The 24,223-nt window shown below is 53.2% G+C and overlaps 1 protein-coding gene across 2 annotated transcripts; it reads right to left on the reverse strand.

The window, feature by feature from the left end:
* Window positions 1–610: 610 nt before the first annotated feature.
* On the reverse strand, window positions 611–17,523 carry IGF2 (insulin like growth factor 2). 2 transcript variants are annotated; one of them, XM_084207876.1, is made up of 4 exons: window positions 16,929–17,523; window positions 9,211–9,373; window positions 2,318–2,484; window positions 611–1,857 (listed from the first exon to the last, which is right to left on the reverse strand). In XM_084207876.1, exons 1-4 carry the CDS (start codon window positions 17,031–17,033, stop codon window positions 1,627–1,629), a joined length of 666 nt encoding a protein of 221 aa, XP_084064002.1. In that variant the 5' UTR covers window positions 17,034–17,523; the 3' UTR covers window positions 611–1,626. The 2 variants fall into 2 exon arrangements, with proteins under 2 accessions (XP_084064002.1, XP_084064001.1); XM_084207875.1 differs by having other exon boundaries at window positions 611–1,869.
* Between the last annotated feature and the right edge of the window lie 6,700 nt (window positions 17,524–24,223).

Below are 24,223 nucleotides of genomic sequence, written 5' to 3' on the forward strand. Positions count from 1 at the left end.
CTGGCCCTTCCTCCTGCACAGCCCCGGAGGGCAGCGAGGCGAGGAGGGCAGGGACGCCGGGGTCCGGCCAGAAGGACGCAAAGGGCAAGAGAAGGAAAAGGAGATGGCAGGGCGTGGAACTGCTGCTTCTGCAGGGGCTCGGTGTGAGGGCTGCCCGCCCACCTGCTCGCTGGACCATCGGCACTCCAGCAAGGACAGGGAAGAGCAAGATTCCCCTTGGCTCGGGAAGCCAAGCTCCAGGGGGTCCAGGGGGTCTCCGTGGCCAGGGGCTCCGTGCAGAAGCAGGGCCTTGAGTTCTAACTGGCAACACCTTCACCGTTCAAAATAGTTTGTCTCCAGAACAGTTCCCTTTTAGTCTAAGTTGCGGTGGTTGTGTTGTTTTTGTTTCTTTGAACAAAAAAAAAGGATGCGTGTCGATGTATTCTGTGTGTGCGTGCATCTGTGTACATGAGTAACAGCCAACTAGCTCATATGGTCATGACCAAGCTATATTTCAGAAGAGAAAAGAAACACATTTATCACACTTTTCCTAAAACGAAAAGCTAAAATTTCAAGTTCAGTATTCGCTATCTTGTCCTTCCCTCCCCACCCTCCCTTGCTATTTCTGGGTTTTTTCCCTTCCAACTTACTTTAGCACCATAACACATTTTAAACATTACAATCCCTCTTCAGATACTACACAAAATGTCCCATAAAAATAGTGCTTTTTTGCCAAAAAAGTTATATAATATATTATATATATAAATCAACTAAATCCGTGGCAAATGTGCAATGCAGACGCCTCCTCCATTTAAAGTGAGCATCAGCTCACTTTTTTTCTTTTTTTCTTCTTTCCCCTTTCCTTTTCCTTCTCTCTTTCTTGCTTTCTCTCTCCTCTTCCTCTCTTTCTCCCGTCATCGGTGATTTCAAAAAAGGTGCAAGTCGATTTGGAATCTTGTAATGAAGCACACACACAAAAACGCAGATGGGGGCTCCTCAGAACTTCTTCTCAGGTACGTTTTTCTTTTAAAGGTGCAAAAGAAAGTTATAAAAATAAGAAAAAACAAAAGAAAAAAAAACAAAAAAAAAAAAGAAGAAAAAAAGTGGGGTGGGAATGAGGCAAAAAATTGTTATCCCTCAATGTTTCTCCCCGTTCTATTGTTTTTTTTTCACTTTATTGTCAAGAAAGACACGGAATGGACGCTTCTCGAGAAAAAAAAGATTAAAAAAAAGGATTTAACTTCACATCCTTTTTTCCTCTTGCTCTTTCTTTTGTCTTCTGGCGTTGGCACCGGGGATGTCACGCAGCACCCAGCAGCAAAAAGTTCAAGTGCCAAACTGTCCCTTCGCAAGTACAGGTTTGGAAATACCGGGGGTGCGGGGAAACGAAACAGGTGTGGGAAACGAAACAACCCTCCCCCCCACCCCAAAAGGAAGATGCCGTGGGAGCGGTGCTGCTCGCCACCGCTGCCGCCATCCCCTCCTTGCTGTGTCAGTTGTTTGGTTGGGGCCGGAGCGGCGTGAGGGTGCCCCGCCGCCCCGCTCCTCGGCTCAGCGGCCCTGGGGACGGAGGGGCTTGGGGGTCGGGAATCGCCAGTCCTCCCGCCCTCCCCCAGGAGATCAAAAATCGAGACAGCTGGTCAGGGTTCATTTCTGGGGGCCAGCCGTTTCCGGGGAGGCTCGCGCCGCTGGGGGCCTCTGGCTGGGCAGGGAGATGAGGGGACGATGCAGCGCCTTGGCTTCCTCAGCCGCTTGCAGCCCCTCCGCCTGCCACCGGTACCGGCGAGCCCGCAGGATGTTGGGCGCGTCCCGCTGCCGCCGCTGGGAGCTCTTCTTCTGCCACACGTCGTACTTGGAGTACTTGCCGTGCGAGGGCTTCTGGAAGCTCTCCTGCAAGGAGAGGGACAGCAATATTAGCCTCCACTCAAGCCTGCCCGCTCTCCAGATGGGGATTCCCTCCTTGGACCTCCATCCCTCCCATGGAAATATTGCCTCATCCCTGGAAACCGTCACAGAAAGGTTGGACAAGGCTCTGAGCAACCTGATCCAGTAGATGCTTATTGCAGGGCGGTTGCACTAGATGACCTTTAAAGGTCACTTCCAATCCAAACCGTGCTATGACTCTGTGACCCAGCCCACCTCTGGTTCCCCACCTTACTAAGAGCTGACTTTTGGCAGGCTATTTGGCACGACTTGCCAATGGTGGCTGTCTCTCAAAAGCTCTGCAGAAACACAAGACCTTGCAGCTGGGGTTTGTTCTCTCCACCCATGGCCTTTCCGTCTTTTCTCTCTCTGTTTATTTCAGAGGAGGGCCACCATCCCTGCGCAGCCTCCTCACCTTGCTGAGTGCCGGCAGGCCCGCCAGGGAGGTGGCAGAGAGGTCACGCTCTGACTTGACGGATTTGGCGCAGTACGTTTCCAGCAGAGCCAGGTCGCAGCTCCGAAAGCAGCACTCCTCCACGATGCCCCGGTTGATCCGCCGGTTATTTCGTCCCACTGGCCTACCTGCAACAGCAGATACTCTGGCATTAGCCACCAGCCTGGGCTGGACCCCCTCCCCAGTTCCTTGTGGGCATCCCTCCACCACCAGCCACCAGAGACTGGCGGGCTCCACATCCTCCAGACACAGCAGCGCTTCTCCCAGACCAGCTGACACGGGCCCGCAAACCAGCCAAATCTCACGGTAAGATTTCCCAGACAAATGCTACTGATGCCAACACGTGCCTCCAACAGCAGTTTAAAGGCACTTTAAATGATGGGGGTTTATCTCCCTCCTCTATCTCTGGCACGGGTGGCCTTCTCAGGCCCAGCTGAGGGGAGGAAGCTCAAGCCCAGCCTGACCGCCAGCGCTGTGCCGATTACTGCGACCGTCTCCGATGTTGATCCTGGCAAGCGAGTTTTATTAGAAAGAAGCAGCACAGCGTTGTGGCTGCCAACCTCCCTCCGCCGGATCAACACTCAGGCAGGTGAAGCGAACCAAGGCGGCTAAATTTTACCAGATGGGACAGCTCTGAGACAGCTACAGAAAGAATACAGGCTCCCACACCCGCCAAGAATAGCTATTAAACTTAATCTTTTAATAAGGGTTCCTCTCTCATTTCTGCCTGCAGAAGGATGCAAAAGCCCAAGTCTGGTGCAGCAATGACCAAGTGCATTTCATATCACTGCTTAATGATGGCCAAATTGCTCCAGAGGAAAAGCTTACATCAGTTTTACCATGTTTTCTTCCCCTCTCAAAATAAGAGAGATGGGTAAAGTTGAATTTCTGATGCAAAGCAAATTTGCTTGGGAATTGTGCCTTCCAGAATGTAAGCCGGCCCAAAACAAAAGGATTTTCTCCACGCTTTTGCACGTAGCATGTTATGCTCTTGTGCTGTTGTGGGGTTTGCAGCCAGGCTTCTGCACACTGCCACGAGCACCTCCTCCCAGGGCAAGGAGCTCCGAGAGAGGGAAACAGAGGCCAGCAACAGTGGGGCTTGCAAACAGAACCTGGTACCACATCCCAGCCAGGAGATTTCTGGCACAGGGAAAACTGAGAGCGACTGGTGTATAGTGCAATGCCTAGCATTGCTCACTATGGCATGCTGAGCCCTCACCTCCCAGCTGGCCTGCAGGAGCACACACCACTGCCCGCACCGGCCCTGTGCATGACCCATGACCCACACCCCTGCACTCTTGACTTGAAGCAGGCACTCAAGTCTTAGGCCTTTGTGAAGACCTAAGCCTAGCTTACATGGAGCTGACCGCTTTCCCTGAAGGATATCCCACCCTGGATGCCCACCCAAAGTGCCTCGGGACAAAGGCTGTAAAGCACAGTTCTCTATGCATACAGTGCGGCCCCACAAGTGAGAAGCAGCCCCAGATGTGCAATACAGATGTGCATGTGGGATGCAGTTCTGTGCATTCAATGCAGCCCCACATGTGCAGCGCAAACACGCATATTCAACACAGTTCTCCATGCACAACGGAGCCCCCTGTGCACAATGCTGGCATGCAAAACACCACGAAAATGCCTCGCTGCTGCCCCTGTAATGGCCTGGCAGCAGGGCACCTGCTCTCTGTTAAAGTCAGTTGTGTTCTCATAGGCCAGGAGCCCTCTGGTCCATGCTGGGGCATTTCCACCATGCTCAGAGGCCGCACAAACAAACACAGCATTAGTGTGCTGGTTGCTGGGGCAGCTGACCCATACCATGAGACCTGCCTCTGGGAGTCACTTCAAATGCTTTGCTGTCCACATTCGTTCCCCTTGTGCCACTACCTTCCTTTTCTTTTACTCTAGAAGAACTTCAGGCACGACCTTTAACCAGCCCCACAGGGAGATGAGAAAGCTGGTTCCCCCTTGGCAAAGGTTCATTGAAGGGATCACTTTTAGGAGTTTAATTTTCTCTCTTGTGGTCAATAAACACTGGATCGGGCCCTCTGCTGAAAGGTAGAGGGCCCAGTCACTTGGGCTGTGTTGGGTGCCCACAGCTCAAGTGATGCCAGAGCAGGCAGCCTGGGTGGTGATGGCCAAAGGAGACAGGGACAGGAGCCAGCTCAGGGCCAGCTGCATGTATTCTTCTCTGTGCATGCAATGCCCAGTGAGATCCGTGGGAGAGGTGCACTCCAGGAACATCCCACACCACACACGGCCCCTGCTTAGGTCCTATCAATTCCAGTGCCCAACTCAAACCATGGCAGGCTGCTGAAGCATTAAGCTGCTCCACAAAGGCATCCTGATATGGGCAGAAGGAGAGTTCAGAAGGGAAAGAGAAAAAATTAAAGTCACCCCCTCTTGCTAGCACATTCCCTAAGGGCTACATTCACACTCCCGCTGAACAGAAGGCTGCACAAGTGATGACACACATGGTTTGAGGAGAAGTTGAGGTTTTCAAAGGTTACATATCTCCTCTCAAAAACAGAAGTTTCCCACTTGCGGTAATGTGTTTGTTTGGAAAGAAGAGGGGAGGAGAAAAACAATGAGGAAAGCGGGACTACATTCACCACTGTGCCTTCAAGGGCGATTTCTGGCCTCGGTATGCACGGGAAGATCACGTCAGCGTGTGTTTGCAAATGCCCAAGTGTGACACCACCAGGGTGAGCTCCCAGCAGAGACCACCACACTGACACAGCTTCTTCCTCCCTGATTGCTGCCCCTGCCTGGCCGTCAGGTACACGTGTACACCCCAGGTACACCCCAGCCCCGATGTGCTGCCCTTTCTCTCCTGCACAAAGCTGCTGCAAGCCGTTCCCCTTGCCGGCACCACTGCCAGCTCCACCATGACTCTCCGATGGGGCACGTTTCCATTACATAATTGTCCGTACGGACCTTGCCAAATGCCACTACAATCCTCCAGGGGAGAGTTACTTTAGGAAAAAAAATAAGCAAACATAACAAACAGGAATTTAGTCTCAGAAAGTACCTGGAGACAACAGGACATTGCTGGCTAACAGCAATATTGCTGCTGACCTGGATTGGAAAGAGTGTTGGTTCTGTAACACAATTTACACAGGGACTAAAGATTGAATTTCCTGGCTTTTGCCCACGGGTGGCATCTCTCTGTACCACCACTGCCAAACCCAGGGAGGGTTTTGCCACTCTGTCCCTTGCCCGCAGGGGAGAACTGCGTGGGCAGCGGGCTGCAGCATCGCCGGGGCACGCGAGCCACTTCCCATCACAGCAATGACCTCCTCCTCCTGAGGAAACGCACTTCCTCTCGGCCTTCAATGAATGGCTAGGCTCCCTTTTTCCCCAAACTGTGCTTCACCGAAACCCTCTACAGCCCTGCTGAGGGGACAAGCCCTGAGATGCTAAGTCCCGTGATGCAAAGGCCAGCAGTGCGAAGCTCTCCAGCTGCCTGGGGTTATCGCTGCCTTGGTACAGGCTCTCCTGACAGGGCATCCCAGAAATGGCACAAAGCCAAACCCGTTCCTGGGAAAACCCAGAGGCCACGTACCTGCAGCCCAGCTATGCCACTGCGCCAGAGGAGGCACAGTGCCCACTGCCATGGGGAACAGGAGGGTCCCTTCCCTAGCATGAGCACCCCCCTGCTCCTGGCTCCCCACCCTCACTGGGGTGAACAGATGCTGCGGGGAGAGGTGCACGGTGCTGGTGCCACCCTGGCTGGGTCCCCTCTCCTCCGGTCAATCAGGCGGTCAGCCGAGTGGAAGGGGACTTTGGGTGTAAACAGTCCCCGTGCCCCTGTCGCAGGAATGTTGGGAGCAACAAGGGGGCCTTTGTGCAGCACTAGGCCCCGTCCCAGTGCCCCCGGCCTGGCCCTCCCCCACCCCGGCACCGCACTTTCCCCCCTGCTTTTTCCTAGTATTATTCGGAGGAGCGGCGGGTGCGCAAGAATGTGCCCCGTCAGCACAAGCGGCTGCAAAGAGCTAAATTCTTATCAGCTGTTGGAAAGGAGGAAACAGGAGCTGTTGTTTACAGAGAAGTCGGCCGCCTCTCCCCCAGCAGCCCCTTCTCCCTCCCTGCCAGAGCTGCATGACAGCAACTTCAGGGCTGAGGCTTCCTCTTGACCAGCCCTGCTTTTCACTCCAGGCTGGACTCAGCATCCCTCCGTGGGCTGTGCCACTGTCCCTGGATGGCTGCTGGGGAGCAGGGGTACCCACCCTGCCACAGTGCCATGGCAGGAAGCCACCACCTACACAGCAGCTGTGGCCAAGCCAAAAGACTTAAAAGTCACAGAGAGGAAGCATCACCAGTGCAGAGCAAAGCGTGCCCAGATTCAGCTCTAGCTTGCCCAGGCTAGGTAACCTCAGTGCTGCCGGCCCTGCCCCTGTCAGTGCAGCTCTTCTGCAGCCCCAGCTCTTGAAGGCAGCTTCAACATTCTCAGCCCCAAGCACCTGCCAGCAGTGTTGCCTCCCAGGACACCATCCATGCATGCATCCCCCTTGCACTGATGCAAAGATCACTGTATTTCACAGCCAGCTTCGCTAGCAAAGTGCTCTCTTGCAAGAATGCAGAGCATCACAAGTTCCTAAATAATTGCTTCAGCAAAAAAAGCAATAATGGATTTTCATACCATTTTGGGTTTTTTTCAATACTACCAGCCTGTCCAGCAAGAGGGCCCTCGGGTACGCACAGGACGAGGCTCCCCAAGTCATTTATTTCCTGTGTGAACAGCTGCTTTAGCACAGGCTGCTCATCAGCTCACACATCCCAAGCTGTGAGGTGCTCAATGCAAACCCAGGTCCCAGTTTTAAGATGCAACCCATGATGGTGCAACACAACTGTGCCCTATTGCATCTATATGGTGACAACAGTGTAGCCATGTGGGCTTAGGAGTCAAGCTGAATATGGTCAGAAATAATCACTTGGAGAGGGAAAAATTAAGTGAAATGGGGATGTCCAAAACCTTCACCAAGTAGAGGCTTTGCCCAAATGTCTTCAGCCTTGCGTGGCACAGGCTGGTCAGATCATGAAAGGGTTAATATATTGGACTATGTTTCACCCCCAGTACCTGGGCTCACCAGAAATATTCAAAAAGGTAGAGACGGGAGAGGACAAAAAGAAACAAAATAAGAACCCCCTTGCAAGCACCCGACTGGCCACTTGGCACCAAGAGACTTGCCTGCCTTCAAAAGTGTTTTTATTTTGGCCTGGGCAGCTGGGTTATTTGAGGTGAAAGGAGGTCAGTTTGACCTTAAAACAAAAGCCCCATTCCCTTTCATACCCAGAGAGAGGGAGGAGGGAAGAGAAAGCAGGGAGGGAGACAGATGCTCCTCTACATATAGAGGGAGAGGAAGAGCTGTGAGAGCAGGACAGGCACTTGCCTCCTTGCCATGCCAGTAAGGGAAGGGGAGATGAAAAAAGGAAGGGCAGCTGCCATGCAAACCCTCACTGCTTGGCTCCATCAGAGAGAGGAAGTGCACCCAGAGCACCCCAAAAGCACCACCTGCCTACAGCACCCAGGGAGCCATGAAAGATCCCACTGCTCAGCTGGGATGGGGCAGGGGGATTGTCCCCAGAGAGCTGCAAAGCTACCTGCAGCCCGACCACCCACCCAAAACTGAAGCTGAAGCCCTTCCCAACCTGAACGCTGCTGTAGCTGGGTGTGGGATCCCTGCACCTCTCTCTACCCAACATCAGCAGGCAGCAGGTGACAAGTCTAGTAAAGCATCCAAGTTGGGAAGGGACATCCAGATTGGAAAAGGACATCCAAAGTTGTTCCCTAACTTTGCAGCACCCCATTGTTTCCTGCACAATCAGACTGGGAGGCTGGCGCTCAAGTCTACTCCAAAAAAACACTCTGTTTACTTGAAAGTGACTTTTTAATTCCTTTTCCCAAGGCAGAGACAAGACTGCCAAAAGCACCATGTGCAGCTGGTATCTCCATCCTCTTCCCCTCCATTTGGCTTTGCATCTTTCCTGTCAGTCACCCTGTGGCTCAGTCCTCAGTGGGGAGCAAGACAGTGTCTTCCCATTCCCAAGCAGAGCAGGGCACAGAAACACCAAAACAAGGTTATTACACTCAAGGCACCTTTGCCCATAGATTACTGAGCAACCATTGTCACTGGTTTACTCCTCATCCTCCCTGTTCACCAGCTAATCCATTGTACTTCCAATGGTCCAAAGACCCAAAGCCTCCTGGTGGAAAGCCCACTGCAGTCAGCTGGTCTGAAGCCATCTGCACGCTGCACACAACAGCAGTGCTGCATTTTTGTGTATTAGCTGCCCTGTAAAGGGGTAAGACATCACTCTTCAGCAACAACTTCACCAGTGGTAGCTGGGAGGTCACAAAACCTTGTCACAAAGTTTTGGGACCAGCCAAGAAGGTGCTGCTACACCCAAGCAAAGCCTACCCGGGAGGGGAGAGTGCTCAGCTTCCTGCCTACTGTCAGGATGCAATGCTTAGGCAGCAAAGTTTCAAAATAAACCAGGACCCAAGCTCAGCAGAGCACTGGCTGCAGACATCCTTGTTATTGTAATGATTTTCCCTTACCACCGGTGAACCAGCCACATATGGTTCCCCAGAGGCATTTGACTATCCCGAGCATCGTATGTGGGACCCAGCTTCCCCATGGTACCACGCAGTCCCCAAAACCAGTGCCAAGCGGATGCCTGTCACCCTGAGCGTGTCCATTTTCTTGCTCCTCTCCTGGCCTGCTGCCATATTCAAGGAAATCACGAAAAGCATCAGGCTGGGAAACCCCTCCTTTCCCTCCCTCCCGGCTCTGCTGAGGCAAGGTGTGGGCCGGGGACAGCCTCCTGCCCGCTGCTGGCAGCTGCCCAGCACTTACTGAAGTAGAAGCCCCTGTCCCCGCAGACGAACTGCAGCGTGTCCACCAGCTCCCCGCCGCACAGGGTCTCCGCCGTGCCGTAGGCGGCGGCCGAGTCCAGCGCGTAGGCCAGGAACGCCAGGAGCAGCAGCAGCATCCGTCTCGCCGCGCACATCCTCGGCACCTGGGGACAGAGGCACAGCGTTAGCACCGCGGGACAGACCCCCCTCTGCCGCCCGCCCGGCCCGTGCCCCGCCTGCAGCACACCGAGGGGATGCCCAGCCATGTCGGGATGCTGCTGCTGCTGCAGCCGCTGCAGGGAAGGAGCGGCAGCGCCGCGACAGCCGCTGGGGTGAGGCCAGCTCCCTGCGCTCGGCCCGCCGGGCAGACAAGGTTTGCATTGAGGCAGGTTTTCCATTGGAAAATCCCACTTCAGCCTACTTCTAAAAGGCTTTTATTTCCCCTGCTCTTTCAACAGTGATTTTTTTAAAATTTCCCCCCCCTTTAAAAGGGAATTTATTCAAATTATTATTATAGGTGTTGTTTTTTTTCTCTTCTGATGACAGGTTTTCGTGCCCTGTCTGAAAACGTGTCCATGCAAAGCGAAATCAAGTGAAGCTTCAACCTGTCCCAGAGCTGCTTTTGAGGAAAGCTGGGAAGAAGAGCTTTTCTCCCGGGCATGTGAGAGAGATGAGGCTCAAGCAATCAAGAGGCTGATTGCACAAGCTGTGTTTGCTGACAATAGCTGGGACTGAGAAGACATCCCTCAGGAATAGTGTGGTCGCATGGGAAACACACCTGAGGCATCACTAGGGAGGGTAAAGGCAGTGTCAGACAGTGCAGAGCACTAAAAAAGAAGCTCCCTGGATATTTGCTAACTAGCCCAAAGACTCGGCTCCAGCAAACAGCTTTACCCCTGTGTCAGCCTCTGCAGGTGTAAAGCAAGGGTGCTATCGTCCCACTGGATGGGGCAAAACCCATGAATGGCTCAAGGCATTATAGTCCCTCAGTGATGAGCCTCACAGTACACATACAGCCAAATAACGATGGGTTTTGACCAGACAGGTAAGCTCAAAATGAAGAGATGCATGTCAAAATAGCAGACGGTGGGTGGCAACCCTAATCTCAAGCAGAGCATCCTCTCTCCTCGCTAATATTCAACCAAGACACTAGGCCTCACATCCAGCTTTCATCACCATAGCATCTGAGCAGCTCGAGAATAATATCAGTTAATGAATATTACCTCACCCCCCCGGGATGCTCGGAGATGGAGCCGAAGCCCAGGATAGATTAAATGACTCGCCCAAGGTCACAGGGGAAGTCTGCAGCGCAGCCAGGAAATTAGCCCAGGTCCCCCGAGGCCCCACTACGGTCCTGCCAGCAATAAAGACACCCTTGCTCCCGAATTTTTAGTAGCACGTAGCTCAAATTGTCGCTGCTAGAACTGCATCATGCTTACAAGTCATGAGCTCTACGAGCAGTGGGAGAACAGGGATCAGCAGCAGGAAAAGACAAAACAGAGGTTTCAAGGTCTCGGTGGGCTGTAGGAGACATTCCTCCTGCTTGAGTTTTGGTGGCCATAGTATTGCTCAGCCTGTGCTGGCCGAGATCAGCCAGACTGGCAGAAGCCCTCCAAAGCTCTGGACAAGAGAGGCAGCAGCCCTGGGAACAAACTGGTCTCAAATCAGCAAACGATGAGACCAGGACCAGTTTTCCAGTAGCAATGGTCCCTTCAGCACACTGGAGGGACTTTGTTCTGTATTACAGTAGGAGCAGAGGGATGGTGCCAGGCTCTGACACCATGCTGCCAAGCTGTAGTGTTTTACCATTTTACCACCAGCACCTTTTCATCTCTTTTTTTTTTTTAATCAAGTGGCCCACAGTTGTTTTTTGGGCCTCTCCAACATGAACACAGCATCACTTTCACTGCTGGAGTCATGCCCCTGGTACTAGAGCATCAGGGTCTCCAGCTGACAACAAATCAACCACCCTGCTCCTGTCCCTTTTTCAGCCCTTTTTTTACATGCAGATCCCAATTGCTGGTGTCCCCAGGTCTCAGGCAGTGCCAGCACTCATTGCAGGGATGATGTATTTGCCAACAGCCAGTGTTGCTGTCAAAGGCACTCATATGGGACTTCAGGACACCCACAGGATCCCATGTCCCAGTTGGGCTCACATTGGCTGTGGGCACTGTGGCTAATGAGCAAGCTGCATGCTGGCCTCCTCAAGCCAGAGCCAGACCCAATATGAAGGGGTTGATTGGTGGCACAGGTGACAAACACCATTTTTCCTCCACATTCAGTCTAAAGAAAAGGGTGAGATGCTCTGAAGCAAGGGGAGAGAGAGATTTTGTCAGCAGGTGATATTTGATGCTGGGGAGACCGGATACCTTCTGTGGAAAAACACTTGTGCTCCTCAGAAAATACCCGCTCCTGCACAAGCTGCGCTGCAAGCCCCTGGCAGCCTTCCCTGCCTCCACTGCAAGCTCCTTCCAGGTGCCCACACACCCCATAACTCCAGCCAGGAAATGCCCCTGAAGCAGCAGAAACAGGGAGAGCCCCAGTGTGGTCATCCAGAGCACGGCTCACCACGGTGGAGATGGGAAATGCAACTAAGTCCACCTTTGCCCAGGCACCCGCCACCAGCCCTTCCCTCTGCTGTCACCTTGGCGTCTCCCTGCTCCTTCCAGTAGCTGTGTAATGAGAAACCAGGCAGCAAAGCAAAAAGCATCTTTATTTACTACCCAGTGCTGCAGTTTCCCTCCACCTTGATGGAGCTGCAACCCAACTCAACCCCGCAAACCATTCCCTCTCCCTTTGGCCCTACTGACTCTGCAAATAAAAAGCCCCCAGACTTCACACAAAGGCTACAGAGGCTCCCAGGGTGCCATCACTGGCTCAACATGTCCCAATAACCTTTCAACTGATCCTTCCCTCTCTCACAAGCAGGGATGAGCAGACCCATGAAGGAAAGCTTGCACTTGCCTCGCCATGGCTGCCAGAGCAGGTGCTGCTCACCCCAAACTTGGGTGTCATGGCACAGCTGGGTACCTGCAGCCCATGCAAGCACCATGCCAGCAGCACCACTGGCAGGCACTGAATGACTGCTCAGCATGATGAGTCTTAGCCCTGTGAATACCTCCAAGACTTCATTCTCCACTGGAAACATGAGGCAGCACAGCTTTTGTTTCTAGTCCTAAGCATTAGGACAGGCATGGTCTCCTCAGCTGTTGAACAGGAGCAAATTCACACCAACAGTTGGAAGACCCTTCATATTTTATTATAAAGCCTCTCTTAGATGAAATGGAAGAGGAATAAGGCAGCAGAAGGGAAGTAGGCCACTTCCCTAAAGGACAAGGTCCTGTCTCTGCTAGAAGAGAGGCTACAGCTACCACTGTCCCATCCTTGCCAAAGCAGGTCCAGCCAGCCACGCTGACTGCAATTGCTCCTTGTGTGCCCAGGTAGAGCTCAAAGGCTTTAGGATGAAGTGGGATGGCAGTATGAGATGTGCCAGATGCCCAACAACCTGAGCACCAAATTCCTCCTGAGGAGGGCTTGGACCCCACAGAGCGCAAGAGGGGGATGCAAGAGGAATCTCTTGGTTGCACAGGTGACCTGTACCATCCTGGGAATCACACCTGAAGTGCCTCTGAGTAACTCACATCTGAAGCAGCATGATCAGTGCAGAGCAGGCTCAGACAAGGTACCAGCACACACTGCTGGCCTCTCCCTCCCTGGAGAGGGTCTGCTTTGCTCTCCATCCTTCATGCCCCTCTCAAGCCTTTCCCAGCATCCCCAGGACTGCACACAAAGCCAGTTTGCCACTGGAACCAGTTCAGCTGCAGCCTGCCATGCGCAGGATGTTCCTGCCTTAGAACTCCTGTGTATTCCTGCCTTGTGGCACTGCACCCAGAGCCAGGGACCCCCAAACACCTCTTGGCAGCCCCCAGCCAGCAGAGAGGGTTCTCTCTGAGTGGCTGTGATGTGCTGGGAGTGAGCCCAAGGGCAGGTCTGCAGTGGAGTCACCCTCCCACCCAAGACTGTTAAAGGATTTTGTCAGGATCTGCTGCTGAATCAGCTGGATCGACAGTTTCTGTCCAGCTGCTGGGGAGTTGGGGGCCAAGAGGCCACAATGTGCTAAAAGGCCCAGTTGCCAAGTCTCAGAGTACAGCTCAGGCATCCCTTGCATCCAGGCTTGTGCTGAGCAAACCAAACCATGATGCCTCTTGGGCAACAAATATCTCCCCAAAAACAGAGACAAAACCTCCTGTCTGACCTAATTCCTTCTTCAGTCTGGCCTTCATTGCAATTTAATATGAACAGAACAACGTAGGAGGGAATTGACAGATGGCCCAGTCTGTAAAATTTGGATTTGGACAGCAAAAAGAAAAAACAAAAAATCTTGCTTCTTTGTGGAGCAGTGCAGCATTTAAAAGGGAGCATAGCAAAAGAAAAGTCGTCAGCCCAAACCCAGTGGTGCATGTCGGAGGGGAAAACCCCAGTTTACACATCCCAGCATCCATCACACTCCACCCCCTCAAGAAAAAAAAAAAAAAAAGAAAAAAAAAAAGGGCAGACTGATGTTTTGCTACTCTGATGATTGCCTGTGAGAGATGCTGAACATCTGCCTCTCTGCATTATTCCTCTCCGTGGCCAGCCCCAGCAGAGTGGGGAGCTGACCCGGTTCTGAGCGTGGCAATCCCAAAGGAGCAGGATGTGGGCATGTGCCAACCTCTCAAAGGCCAGGAGAATGCTGCCCCTGCCCACGGGGCAACCCAACCTTGCACAGGGCGCTGGGCCATGATGCCCCGAGGTGCCAAGGAGCAAAGGCATAATGGAAGCCAGGGTGAGAGGCAGGTGCCTTGGCAGCTGGAAACCACCCAGGAGCCGCATCTTGGGCAGAGGCACAGGGATGAGGCGCCCAGCAATACCTGAAGGCAGAGGAATCACCTCCTGCTGTGCCACAGAAGAGCCTCCCTTCATCTGAAATAGAAAGGAGATTTCCAACCACCCACAGCTTGGAAGAAGCAAGCTTCAAAACACAAAACTTTTGGCCACTGAGTTGTCAGGCGAGTAAAAACAACTCAGGAGGAGCAGGGGTTTTGCTGTTTAGCTCAGGCTTGAAAAAAATAAAATACTTTCTGATTCTTGGCACCTGGCTTGCATGACATTCATATGGCTGAGGCTGGCAATACTGCTGCTGTTTTTAGCCCTCATTTTTTTGTCTTCACTGCTTGTCCCCATCAGCAGCCCACTCCACCCCACACTGGAGGAGGGGGATCACCTTTCTGTCTTCCATCCCGTGAGCCCGGAGAGGCACCTGCCTCCTCTGCCTGTGCGACAGGGGCCGGGGCAGGCAGGGAAGTGCTGCCTGCACCCCATGCCTATATGTGCTGCAGGAGAACTACTGTGCCTGTGGAAAAATCAAGCTGAAAAAGGTGAATGGGGTATTCAGTACCATTTACTCACCCCACTGGGGAGAAAGAGTGTATTGCATAAATTTTGGTATGCAGCCCAGAAATATTTGATTTATTGTATTAAAAAAAAAAATAAAAGGAAATGCAATCTTGCTTAACTCTTCTAAAGACAGCTGGCAGGACCCAGTGAAGGGATTTAAGTCTGTTTTAGTAGCCTCACTTAACTCCTTTCTTTATTGTTCCTCTCTCCTTTCTGCATTCCCTTCCAAAACCTGGAGTATATCAGGGAAAGTTAACAGCAAGTTAAGCTGTTAAATCAGGAACTGTGGTGACTGGAGTCTACTGGCAAATGATATTCCCACAACACGTTGAACTTGCTTTATGTCTTGGCAGAGCAACTTTAACCCCTTCAGAGCCGGGCTGTAACGCCAGGGCAGACTTCCTCCCCTGGTGCCCCCCACCTCTCCTGACCCCTCACACAAGCATGCCGAGGGAGGCCGATATCGCTTTCCCGGCTAAGACACTCATCAGCTTTTAAAAGCAAAGACAATCCAAAGAAGGATCGGAGAGGTCAGCCCCAGGACACGAGCTGGGAGAGGGTGGGCCACTTACAGTGCTCGTATGCACTGCTGGAAACACACCAACTCCTCGGTCCCTCTAAAAATAAGACCTCACCTGCTGTGTTTGCTTTATTTAAAAAAAGAAAAGTACAGAAATGCTTTTCTCTGGTGCTCCGTGAGACAAGCTGGGCTCGTGCTGAAGCCTATAGGAATCAAGGAGAAGACACACACTGACAACTCTGGGTTGACTGGTCCGAGCAGCAGCCCTCCAGCCAGGCTGTAAAAAGATCACCTGTCAGAAAGAGCGCTGGGACACACACGCAGACACATTTTGGCTCTCAAATTTCATGCAGCGGTGGGAGGGGACCTGCGGTGTCAAATCTTTTATCCCTTAATGAATTTTCACAGGAGCTGGGATAGCCCCTTTGAAAGGCTGAGTGAACTTGTGTGGGTGTCAACAACACGGAACAAGATTTACAGCTCTGACCCATTCACCCCCACCAAAATTGTCAAGTTGGGTCCAAAACAGCACAGTGGAAGTCAAATCAGAAGTGTCAGTCAGTTTTATACCTCCAGATGTCCTTAGCACAAAGTCATCCTTAACAAAACCCCACGACCCAGGCTCCTCAACTCCACTCTAAATCAAGGCAAGAGGAGGAATAAAAATCCCAACACATTGAACCCTGCGAAGTAAAAGGGAAAGAAAAAAAAAAAAGCCTCCCACATACACACACAATCTGACAATAAACAAACCCAAAGAAAAACATGCCTCAGTCTCCCAGGCACATCCCAGCATTTGAAAGAAAACTACAAATCTTGTATAGGAAGCCTGGGTTGAAAGCAGAGGCTCTCCCGAGGTGTCTGTTTAAAACCACCCACACAAACCTTGTTTTTACACTTGATTGCTCCACACCACCCTAGCGAGACCTGGCGTATCAGCAACCCTGCTGAAGTACCCTTGGCTGGAGGGGAGGCAGCCACATCTGCTGGTACAGTTATGCTAAATCCGAGTTCCCTCATGTGCCCCAATTCCCTACCGCTCAACAGAGTGCTAAAACATTTCCAAGTTGTGCTCTTAAAACAATTACTGCAGGGAAAAGCAACTGGGAAGGAAGAAGAAGAAAAAAAATATTTAAAAAATCACAGAAAGTCGAAGGCTGCACGCCAACCATTAACTCTCGCTCCATTTTGGCTTCGCTTTCTTGTTTTTCCTCGCTGTATTTTTATCCCTCCCGAGACCAAACACACCGCAGTGTTTTGCAGAAGAGAGTTTAATAATCTCGCCGCTCTCCGGAGCCGGAGCACCGCCGGTCCCCTCCCCGCGCGTCTCCCGCTCCCGCAGCCGCCCGGCGCGGAGGGAGCGCCGCGGGCAGCCGGGGGCCGCGCAGCGCTGCGTGACCTCGCATAGCCCCGGCCCGGCCCCCGCACGGCCGCGGCCGCCCGCACACGCGCGCCGCCGCCCCCCGCCGCTCCCCACGCGGGACCGCGCCGGCAGCGGCCCCGCCGGCAGCATCCCGGCCGGCGGGAGGGACCCCGGGATACCCCGCGCGCCCCACCGCAGCGGGGCCGCCCCGCCGGCCGCGGCTGGCCCGGCGCTCGGGGTCCCTCTAGTGACACGCGTGGGGACGGCGGGGCCGGCGCGGCTCTGCCCGGCGCGGCTCGGGATGGCTCAGCGGTGCCCGGGCGGCGCGGCTCTGCCCGGCACGGCGCGGGCAATTCCACCGCGCTCTGTCCGCGGAGGGCCGGCGCGGAGCGGCGCTTACCTTGGCACTGCCGCTGCTGCTCTCAACTTCTTGCGGCGGCGGCGGGCCGGGGAGGAAGGCGGGCTGCCGGCAGCGCTCATCCGTGTGTGCCCCGGCGCTTGACATGCTGCGCTCCTGCCCTGGCAGCGATCGCGGCTTTGGCTTGCCTTCCCCGCGCCCTGGCACGTTCTCCTCGCTTTGCCTTTTTGGTATGTCAAGTCCCTGCTGGATTTTGGCTGAAGGATGTTATTTTGTTACGATCAGGTATTCTGTTATTCTAGAGAAAGAGCGAGCGAGCGCTTTCTTTTCCTCTCCTGTTTCTTTTTTTTTTTCTGGGTTGTTTTTCGCCCTTTTTTTTTTTTTTCTTCCCTTCTCTTTCTCTTCTGCTTTGGCTGCCCCTTGGGTGGCTCTCACTTTTGTGTTTACTGAGTGCGTCCCTTTCGTCGGGGCGAAGGGGCCGGCTGCCTCGCTGCCCGCTGCTACCGGCTGCTGCCCCACGAGCGAGGAGACAAGCAGGGCGCTCCGGCTTTTATACCTTTTATACCCCCCCCAATGGGCATGCTCTCCCGGCGAGCACCAGCCCGGCCACGCAGCCAATAATGTTGCAGAGCGGTCTAACCCCCTCTCTTCCCTCCCTCCCTTCCTTTCTTCCCTCCTTCTCCCTCGTAACCCTCCGGAGTCCAGCTCGGGAGGGAAGAGGGGACAGAAAGTTTTTGCCGCACGGTTTCTTTGCGTGCTGCTACCCGGGGTGGGAGCTTTGCCCCTTCTGCCGGCCCCGGGTGGGAGGGGGGCTTCGCGCATCCGCGGCCGCCCCGCAGGTGAGGGGAAGAGCTGTGGAGCCGCACCCCGAGCCCCTGCCCGAAATACCGGGGTGCACCCCTTGAGCACCTCTCGCTGCGAGACGGCGAGCCCCGAGTCCCGGCGGGATGGGAGAGGGGAGATCGCCCGGTCCGTCCTCTCTCGGGTGCCCCTCTAGGTGCACACGGGCACAGGTGTCGGCGCCGGCCGCCGAAGGGCTCGGAGGAGCTCCCCGGCAATGGCACGGGCATTCCCGCCCGGTCGCCGTGTCTGCCCCGCTGCGGGCAGCGAGTCCCGCCTGGGCGACAGCGAGCCCCCGCGGCCACCCCTGCGTGTCCGTGCGGACAACATGGACGCTGCCCCTCCGCGCCCGGATCTCGCACCTCGCAGAGCACCTTCCCGCCGCGGTTCCCGCTGGCTGGGTCGCCTCTGCTTCCCGCCGGCTGCTGCAGGCAAGCACCGCTGCCTCTAAGCCAAAGGGACTTTTCCCAGGCTTTGCCGTGCGTGTGAGGCAGCGCGGGCAGAACGCGCTCCCGCTGCTCCGCGATGCTGCACACCGGGCTGCCTCGGCTCCCGAAGATCTGCCTTCCAAGGGGAAGGAACCCCGCTGGCTTTCAAAGGCAGCCCCCAGGCAGCCTCCGCTGCCCCGGAGGGTGCCCCTCTGCAGGGCCACGCGTATCAGGCTGCGCCACAGGCGCGCACCCTCGTTGGAGCGGAGAGGAGCAGGGCTACCTGAGACCTGAGCGGCAGGTTGGCCCACCTCAGGTAGCGCTTGCCATAGCTAGTGGTGCGAAAGGGCAAGGATGCAGCAGTCCTCACCCCAGCATGCAATAAAAAAACCCTTTTTTTTTTTTTTCAAGTTTGTACTTTATTTTTCCCTCCAAGGATCGGAGGTTTGCTTCATCTCTCAGCAGCCGGAATTGCCCCAAACCTGCCCAAGAAAACGTGGGCAGGATTATCCTTTCTCACTAGGCTTTGGGCATACCTTCCTTTCCTCCCTAGCATCCTTCTGTTTGCTGTGCTGTTGTCTGGGATGTGTCGCTGCATATCACACCCAGCAGTCCCGGTGTCAGGGCTCTAAGCTGCAACCGAAACATCGGCACATCTGGGAGGTGCTGAGGAAGCAGTTCCGTGCACATCAGACTCAACCACAGGCATCAATTCTCAGCTCCTACACTGATATTTAAACATGTAAAGAAGTGACCTAGCCGTCAACGAGACTGAGCATCTGCCGGCGTGTGGCACGGCTCCGGATTTCTCCTTACCTTGGGCTTTTGGAGTTTCTCCTAGATGCCCAGGACTTAATAAATCCGAGTTGTGAGTCCTCGCAAACTGCTCAGCAGAGGTGGTCTTAACAAAGAGCAAGCCACCTTTTCCTTCCTGCAAAAGCAGGACCCCATCAAAGGAAAGGACCCAACCTTGGCAGGGGGGTCAGCAGGGCTGTAAGCTACTGTTAATAGCTGAAGGAGCCCTGCTCCCTTCCCCCAGCTCACCACAAGGACCTCCTGAGAGTAGACAAAAGAAAGCTTGGAGGGTTAATCTCCCTGAGAAAAACAAGTGATTTTCCAGTAAACAACTGCAATAGCAAACAATGGGGGTGAAAAATAGCGATCATAAAAAAGTCGGTTTGGAGGAAGAGGCGCCCCAGTAAGAGAGGTGTCCTTTGGCTGGGGGAAAAACACGGCAGCAGTTTGATGAAGATTCAGCAGCAGCAGCAGCCACAGCAAAATAAACCCCACAAGTTGCCACTGGATCTACTTGTGTTTGTGCCTTTTGATCTTTTAATTGCTTCTTAGTTATCCTTCAGTGCAAATAAATAGTGCATTGTGTCAAGAAAGAGGAGGGGGGCGGGGAAGGGAAGAAAGAGACACAAAAGAAAGAGCTGTCTCCCAGAAGAGAAAAGGAACAGGTTCTTTCCCCCCACCTTTAAAGGAGTGAATATATCTGTATTGGGGGGGAGGAAGGGGATAGGATTAGAAATCAAAGCGAAATTGGAGAGAAGCACATTAAGCCTCGGGCATCCTTACAGTAGGAAGGAAAGAGTGAGGTGGTAAAACCCTCGGGGAGTTTATTCCGTGAGTTATGAGAGGATCCACGAGTGTAATATTGTTAAAGGTCAGCCGAAACCTAATTTAAACTAGGGATGTGTGACCTCCGCCCTTCATTTAATACAGTCATAAGGAACATTACACTGCAGATAGCTGGAACAATAGCTGCCTCCACCCCAAACTCCAGCCCTTGGCATTGCCTGCGAGGAGCGCCGGCAACGGGGAGCAGGAGAAGGACCAATAAAGCCAAGGACGCAGCAAACCTGAAGGCAGGGAGGGAGAAAGAGAGGGATAGGAAGGCCTCTAGAGAACAGCACGGACCACCAAAGGTCTTGCAAAATTCCAGGAAGCATTTTGGTTTGAAAGTGGATGGGGCTGCAGCAAAGCATCACCTGAAAACGTTGAAAATACAGTAAAAACAAACCACTGCCTCTTGCATTTGTCTGACCTATGTGGTCATTGGCACAGCTCAGGAGAGAAATTACAGTTGTAGGTTCCCATTAAATTTCCAAGGAGCGAGGACAGTGTTCACATAGCAAAGTCAACCAAAGTAAGCTGAAACTAAGTGAAGCCAAAGACGGAGCTGAAATAAAAGCAATATCTGAAAGGTGCCCTGGAATGACCAGGGGATGTGAGGGAGTCGGAGGGGAAAGCCCTGCTGCTGCTGCAGCAGCTCGGAAGCTCTGGGGCAGACGGCAAAGCCTCCTGGCGGCACTGCCCATCTGAGCTGATCAAAGCGTCTCGTGGGTGGCCACCAACACGTGGCGTTGGGCCGGAAAGCTTCCAGGGAAAGGGGGAAAAGCCGGAGAGCTTGGGCCAGCCTGGACCTCGCAGACAGGGATGTGTGCTTCAGCAAAGGCAGAGGAATGTAAATAACTGCAGAAATGCAGTGGTCCAGGGCCAGGATGGATGTTAGAGATGCTGCTAGGGAGGTGAGCCAAGCAGAACCCTTCAGTGAAGGGAGCGTTTACATGACTTTTCCCTTCCTCTCCCACACAGAATCCAAAGGGAGAAGAGGTCACCTAATCCCAGCCCAACCAAGACACCCTGCGACGCTCGTTTGGTTTATTTCACAATTACAGCCCAAATGGCCAGGTGGGCAGAGCGGGGATTTGCAGGATGTGGTTCAGGTGCTGTTCAGTGCCTGCAGCACTACAGAGGTACCCCTGTGTGTCTTCTCACATGTCCCCCTAAATCCTCCTGTGTCTAGTGCGAGGACAGCCGGGAGAAACCAGACTGCTTTACTGACATGCCCCACAGGTCTGGGTTGAGATGTCCAAGATGAGCCAAAGGGAAGGTGAGGGTGGGCTGTGGGTCACTGAGGACTAGAAGAAGTCATCCGTAGTGAGAGTGGAGGGGGATTAGCCAGAGTCCTACATGCAGCTGTTTAATGGCTGAGGAGTAGCCGTACTTGGCCCAGGGCATCTTTCAGTGGCTTCAAGAAAGTGATACCTTTTGCTTTGTACAACCCAGGAACCTGACAATAACACCGTGTCCTTGCATGCTGAGATATATTGATCCTGGGCCACACTAAACTGTTGGAACGGGAAAGATTCACTGGCAAAGGGGGATGTGATATATGGAAGGTCCCTGCCGAAAAATTGAAGTCAAAGAACTAAGAGTGAGAGAAGTAATTCACCCGGGGCCTCTGGTCAACAAGGAACAAACAAAAGCAGAAGTTGGGCAGGTCTGTTTTAAGACTCCTGGCACCCCTGGGCAGTAAGAACATTTTGAGGCCATGCTCCCAGCCCAGAGGGTTTCTGCTGCAGGATTGTTTTATGGGCAGTAAAAAAGCCAGTTGCCCTTAGGCATCAGCAGGGCACCTTTTTTGGCATGCTCAGAGAGAAAGAGGGACTCTTATATCAACTCCTGCCCAGATCTACCGATGCCTTGGAGCACTTACTGGACTAAGGTGTTCAGGAGAGGTGTTGGCATTTGCTTCCTGAGGACCTGGAGGTTGCTGAGCAAAGCAAAAATGAAGTTATTCCACCGTAAGTTATTGCACCGTGCCAGAGGAATTTGTGACAGTGGTAAAAGGCACTGTCAGTGAAAACAGGGTAGTGTTTTCACCCCTGTTTATATGGAGGACAAACTATGCATTTTTTTATGGGCTGGACAGACTTGATATTCCTGTAATGTCTTTTAAAATTCAATGTCCCCAGTGACTAGAGAAAAACTCCAGTGTGAGCAGCCTCGCATGGCTCAAGAGGCTGTGGGAAGGATCATGTGGGGCAGAGAGGTGTCCCTGTGGCCGAGTGTGAGGGAGGAATTGAAAAAGCACCAAGGATGTTCAGAGAGTGGAGCTCAGGAGGTCTGTTTGTTGGGATGCTGTCTGCAGCCTGACCCAAAAGGAGGAGGACAAGGGGTGCCAGGGTCAGATGATCCCAGAAAGGGAGAAAAGTGTCTCCCTTCACCCCATCATCTGTGGGACAGCAAACATCTCTTGGTTATCCTTGGTTGCCAAAGAGGACTCCAGCTCAGATAACAGCTTCCCAGAAGGAATTTCCAAGAAGGGTAGAATTTGAGAAATGCCTGCCCTCACCCCAGCTTCTTTTCATTGCAGAGGGAACCCAGAAGGCTCCAAGTTTTGTCTGATTGTTTGTGTGAAAAATGTGCAACAAACAGAGTAGCAGAGAAGTAAGATGTGTCTGTGCCTATATTAACAGCCGAGCACATCACCATTTCCTGTTTTCCTTTTTTTTTTTAAGCATTGCCATCAAAATACCCATTGGAATGTCACGGGGAAGAAGTGGTCCAACATTGTTTAATGACCAATAAAAGCTCCAGCAGGTACAATTAGTTCTTCCAAGCACCAGGGGATGAAGCTGGCTCTTTACAACGTTGTACAAATATGGGTCTGTCTACAGAGCAAGCTCAGAGTCAAAACATCCTGCAAGTGAAGCATGTTACAGGAGACAGCAGGAAACCCTTTGGACCAGGAGTTCTTTGGGGTGAAGACAGTGACCCATCACTGTGTCCCTGCAAGGATGGCCCGATGAGAATATTCTGGAAAGGCAGCTCTACTGAGAGGCATCCTTGTGATTCCCAGGGAGGAGCTGAACAGTGAGAAGGTGGTGTGCAGGGATGCCACCTGCCTCTATGCAGGAACACACCATGTCCTCTCAGGGTGTCTGTGTCTCATCTTCCAGCAAGGCACCCTCATACACTTTGCTCTGTTTGCACTTGGAGCACTCAGGGATCACCCTGAAAAATGTTTTATCGTGCTCACAGGAGTATTGGTATGAACTGGTCAGTTTGGCTGCGTATTGCTGGATCCATGAGAGAAAACAAGTGAGCTTTTAGTAAAGTCTTTCCCAAAAAATGAGAGACAGCAGCTGTTTCTGAGATCCTCTCCAGCAGAACAGCCATCACTGGGTGGCTGGTAGCAATCCAGTGATGGGCCATGCCAGAGGTGATTGCAGTCCTTATGTGCACCAGCATTGCCTTGGTGCAGCTTCTTGAAGAGCTTCCCCCTGGCCTCGTTGTGCAACCAGCTCAGAAAAGCTGCCCAGGTGACCAGGGTGGGATTTCCAACCCTCAGCCCCTGTGGATGCAGCTTATACATCTCAGATGCACCCTTGAGAGGCGCATGGTTTGAGCACCCTTTCAGTACTCTCCAGAAAATCAGACACAAGAGCCAGCTGCAAATCCCACCGTGGAATGGGTTATTTTTCCAAGTGCCCAAGGGAGCTGGTGGCATGGAGCACGGAGGGTGATGCATTTTAGACAATATATGTGGGGCCCTTACTTGCCGCAGAGAGGTGGAGTGGTGCAGATATGTCTCTGTTGTGTAATTAATGGCTTTGAAAAAAAAAAACCCGAGCCTGTTGGCTAAGCCCAAATACCTCTGAGGGGTTCTGGAATCCCAGCTATGTATCTTTCAGGCATTTCTTCCTCTTTTTTTTTTTTCCTTTTTTTTTTCCCCTTACTTTTTGCATTGCTGCTGTGCTTCAGTGCTGGTCTTTGTTCGCAGCTCTCATTGTCTTCATTCCGAGGGTTGGGTGGCAGCATCTCCTCCAGGCCAGGGCTTCACACCTTATCAGGGATCACTTCTTCAGGCCAGGGCTTTTTGGGCAGGATAAATGTGCTGCCAGGCCTAGCAACTGATGCCTTCATGTCCGAGCTGAGCAGTGAAGGCCCCCCCAAAGCAGGATGTGGGGCTGGGGTCCCATGGGCAGGTGGCTGTGGGCATGGGGACAGGGGGCAGCATGGGGCTCATACAGAGCCTTCCTTTGCCACTGCATCCACACATCACCCTGGGCAAGCCACTTAATTTCCCTCTGGTTTTCATCCCCATGCACAAGTTCATGACGGGGATAAGTCTGTCCCCTGTTGCCTCGTTGCCTTTGAGGCTGGGTTTTCCAGCACCCACAGCTGGCAGGGGCTGTAGGGGAGTTTGCAATAACTTACAGCCTCACCTCATTCCCATTCCCGATGCAGGCAACACAGGGGCACTCTGTGCCCACCCAT

The sequence above is a fragment of the Fringilla coelebs genome (genome assembly GCF_963513975.1).
Source record: "Fringilla coelebs genome assembly, chromosome: 6".
Taxonomy (NCBI): domain Eukaryota; kingdom Metazoa; phylum Chordata; class Aves; order Passeriformes; family Fringillidae; genus Fringilla; species Fringilla coelebs.

Coding starts and splice junctions, on each gene's coding strand:
- IGF2 (XM_084207875.1), bottom strand. CDS start 17,033: ATGTCAAGCGCCGGGGCACACACGGATGAGCGCTGCCGGCAGCCCGCC. Junction 2,485..9,210: donor GGACAGGGGCTTCTACTTCA/GTAAGTGCTGGG, acceptor CTGCTGTTGCAG/GTAGGCCAGTGGGACGAAAT. Junction 1,870..2,317: donor GCCTGCCGGCACTCAGCAAG/GTGAGGAGGCTG, acceptor CTCTCCTTGCAG/GAGAGCTTCCAGAAGCCCTC.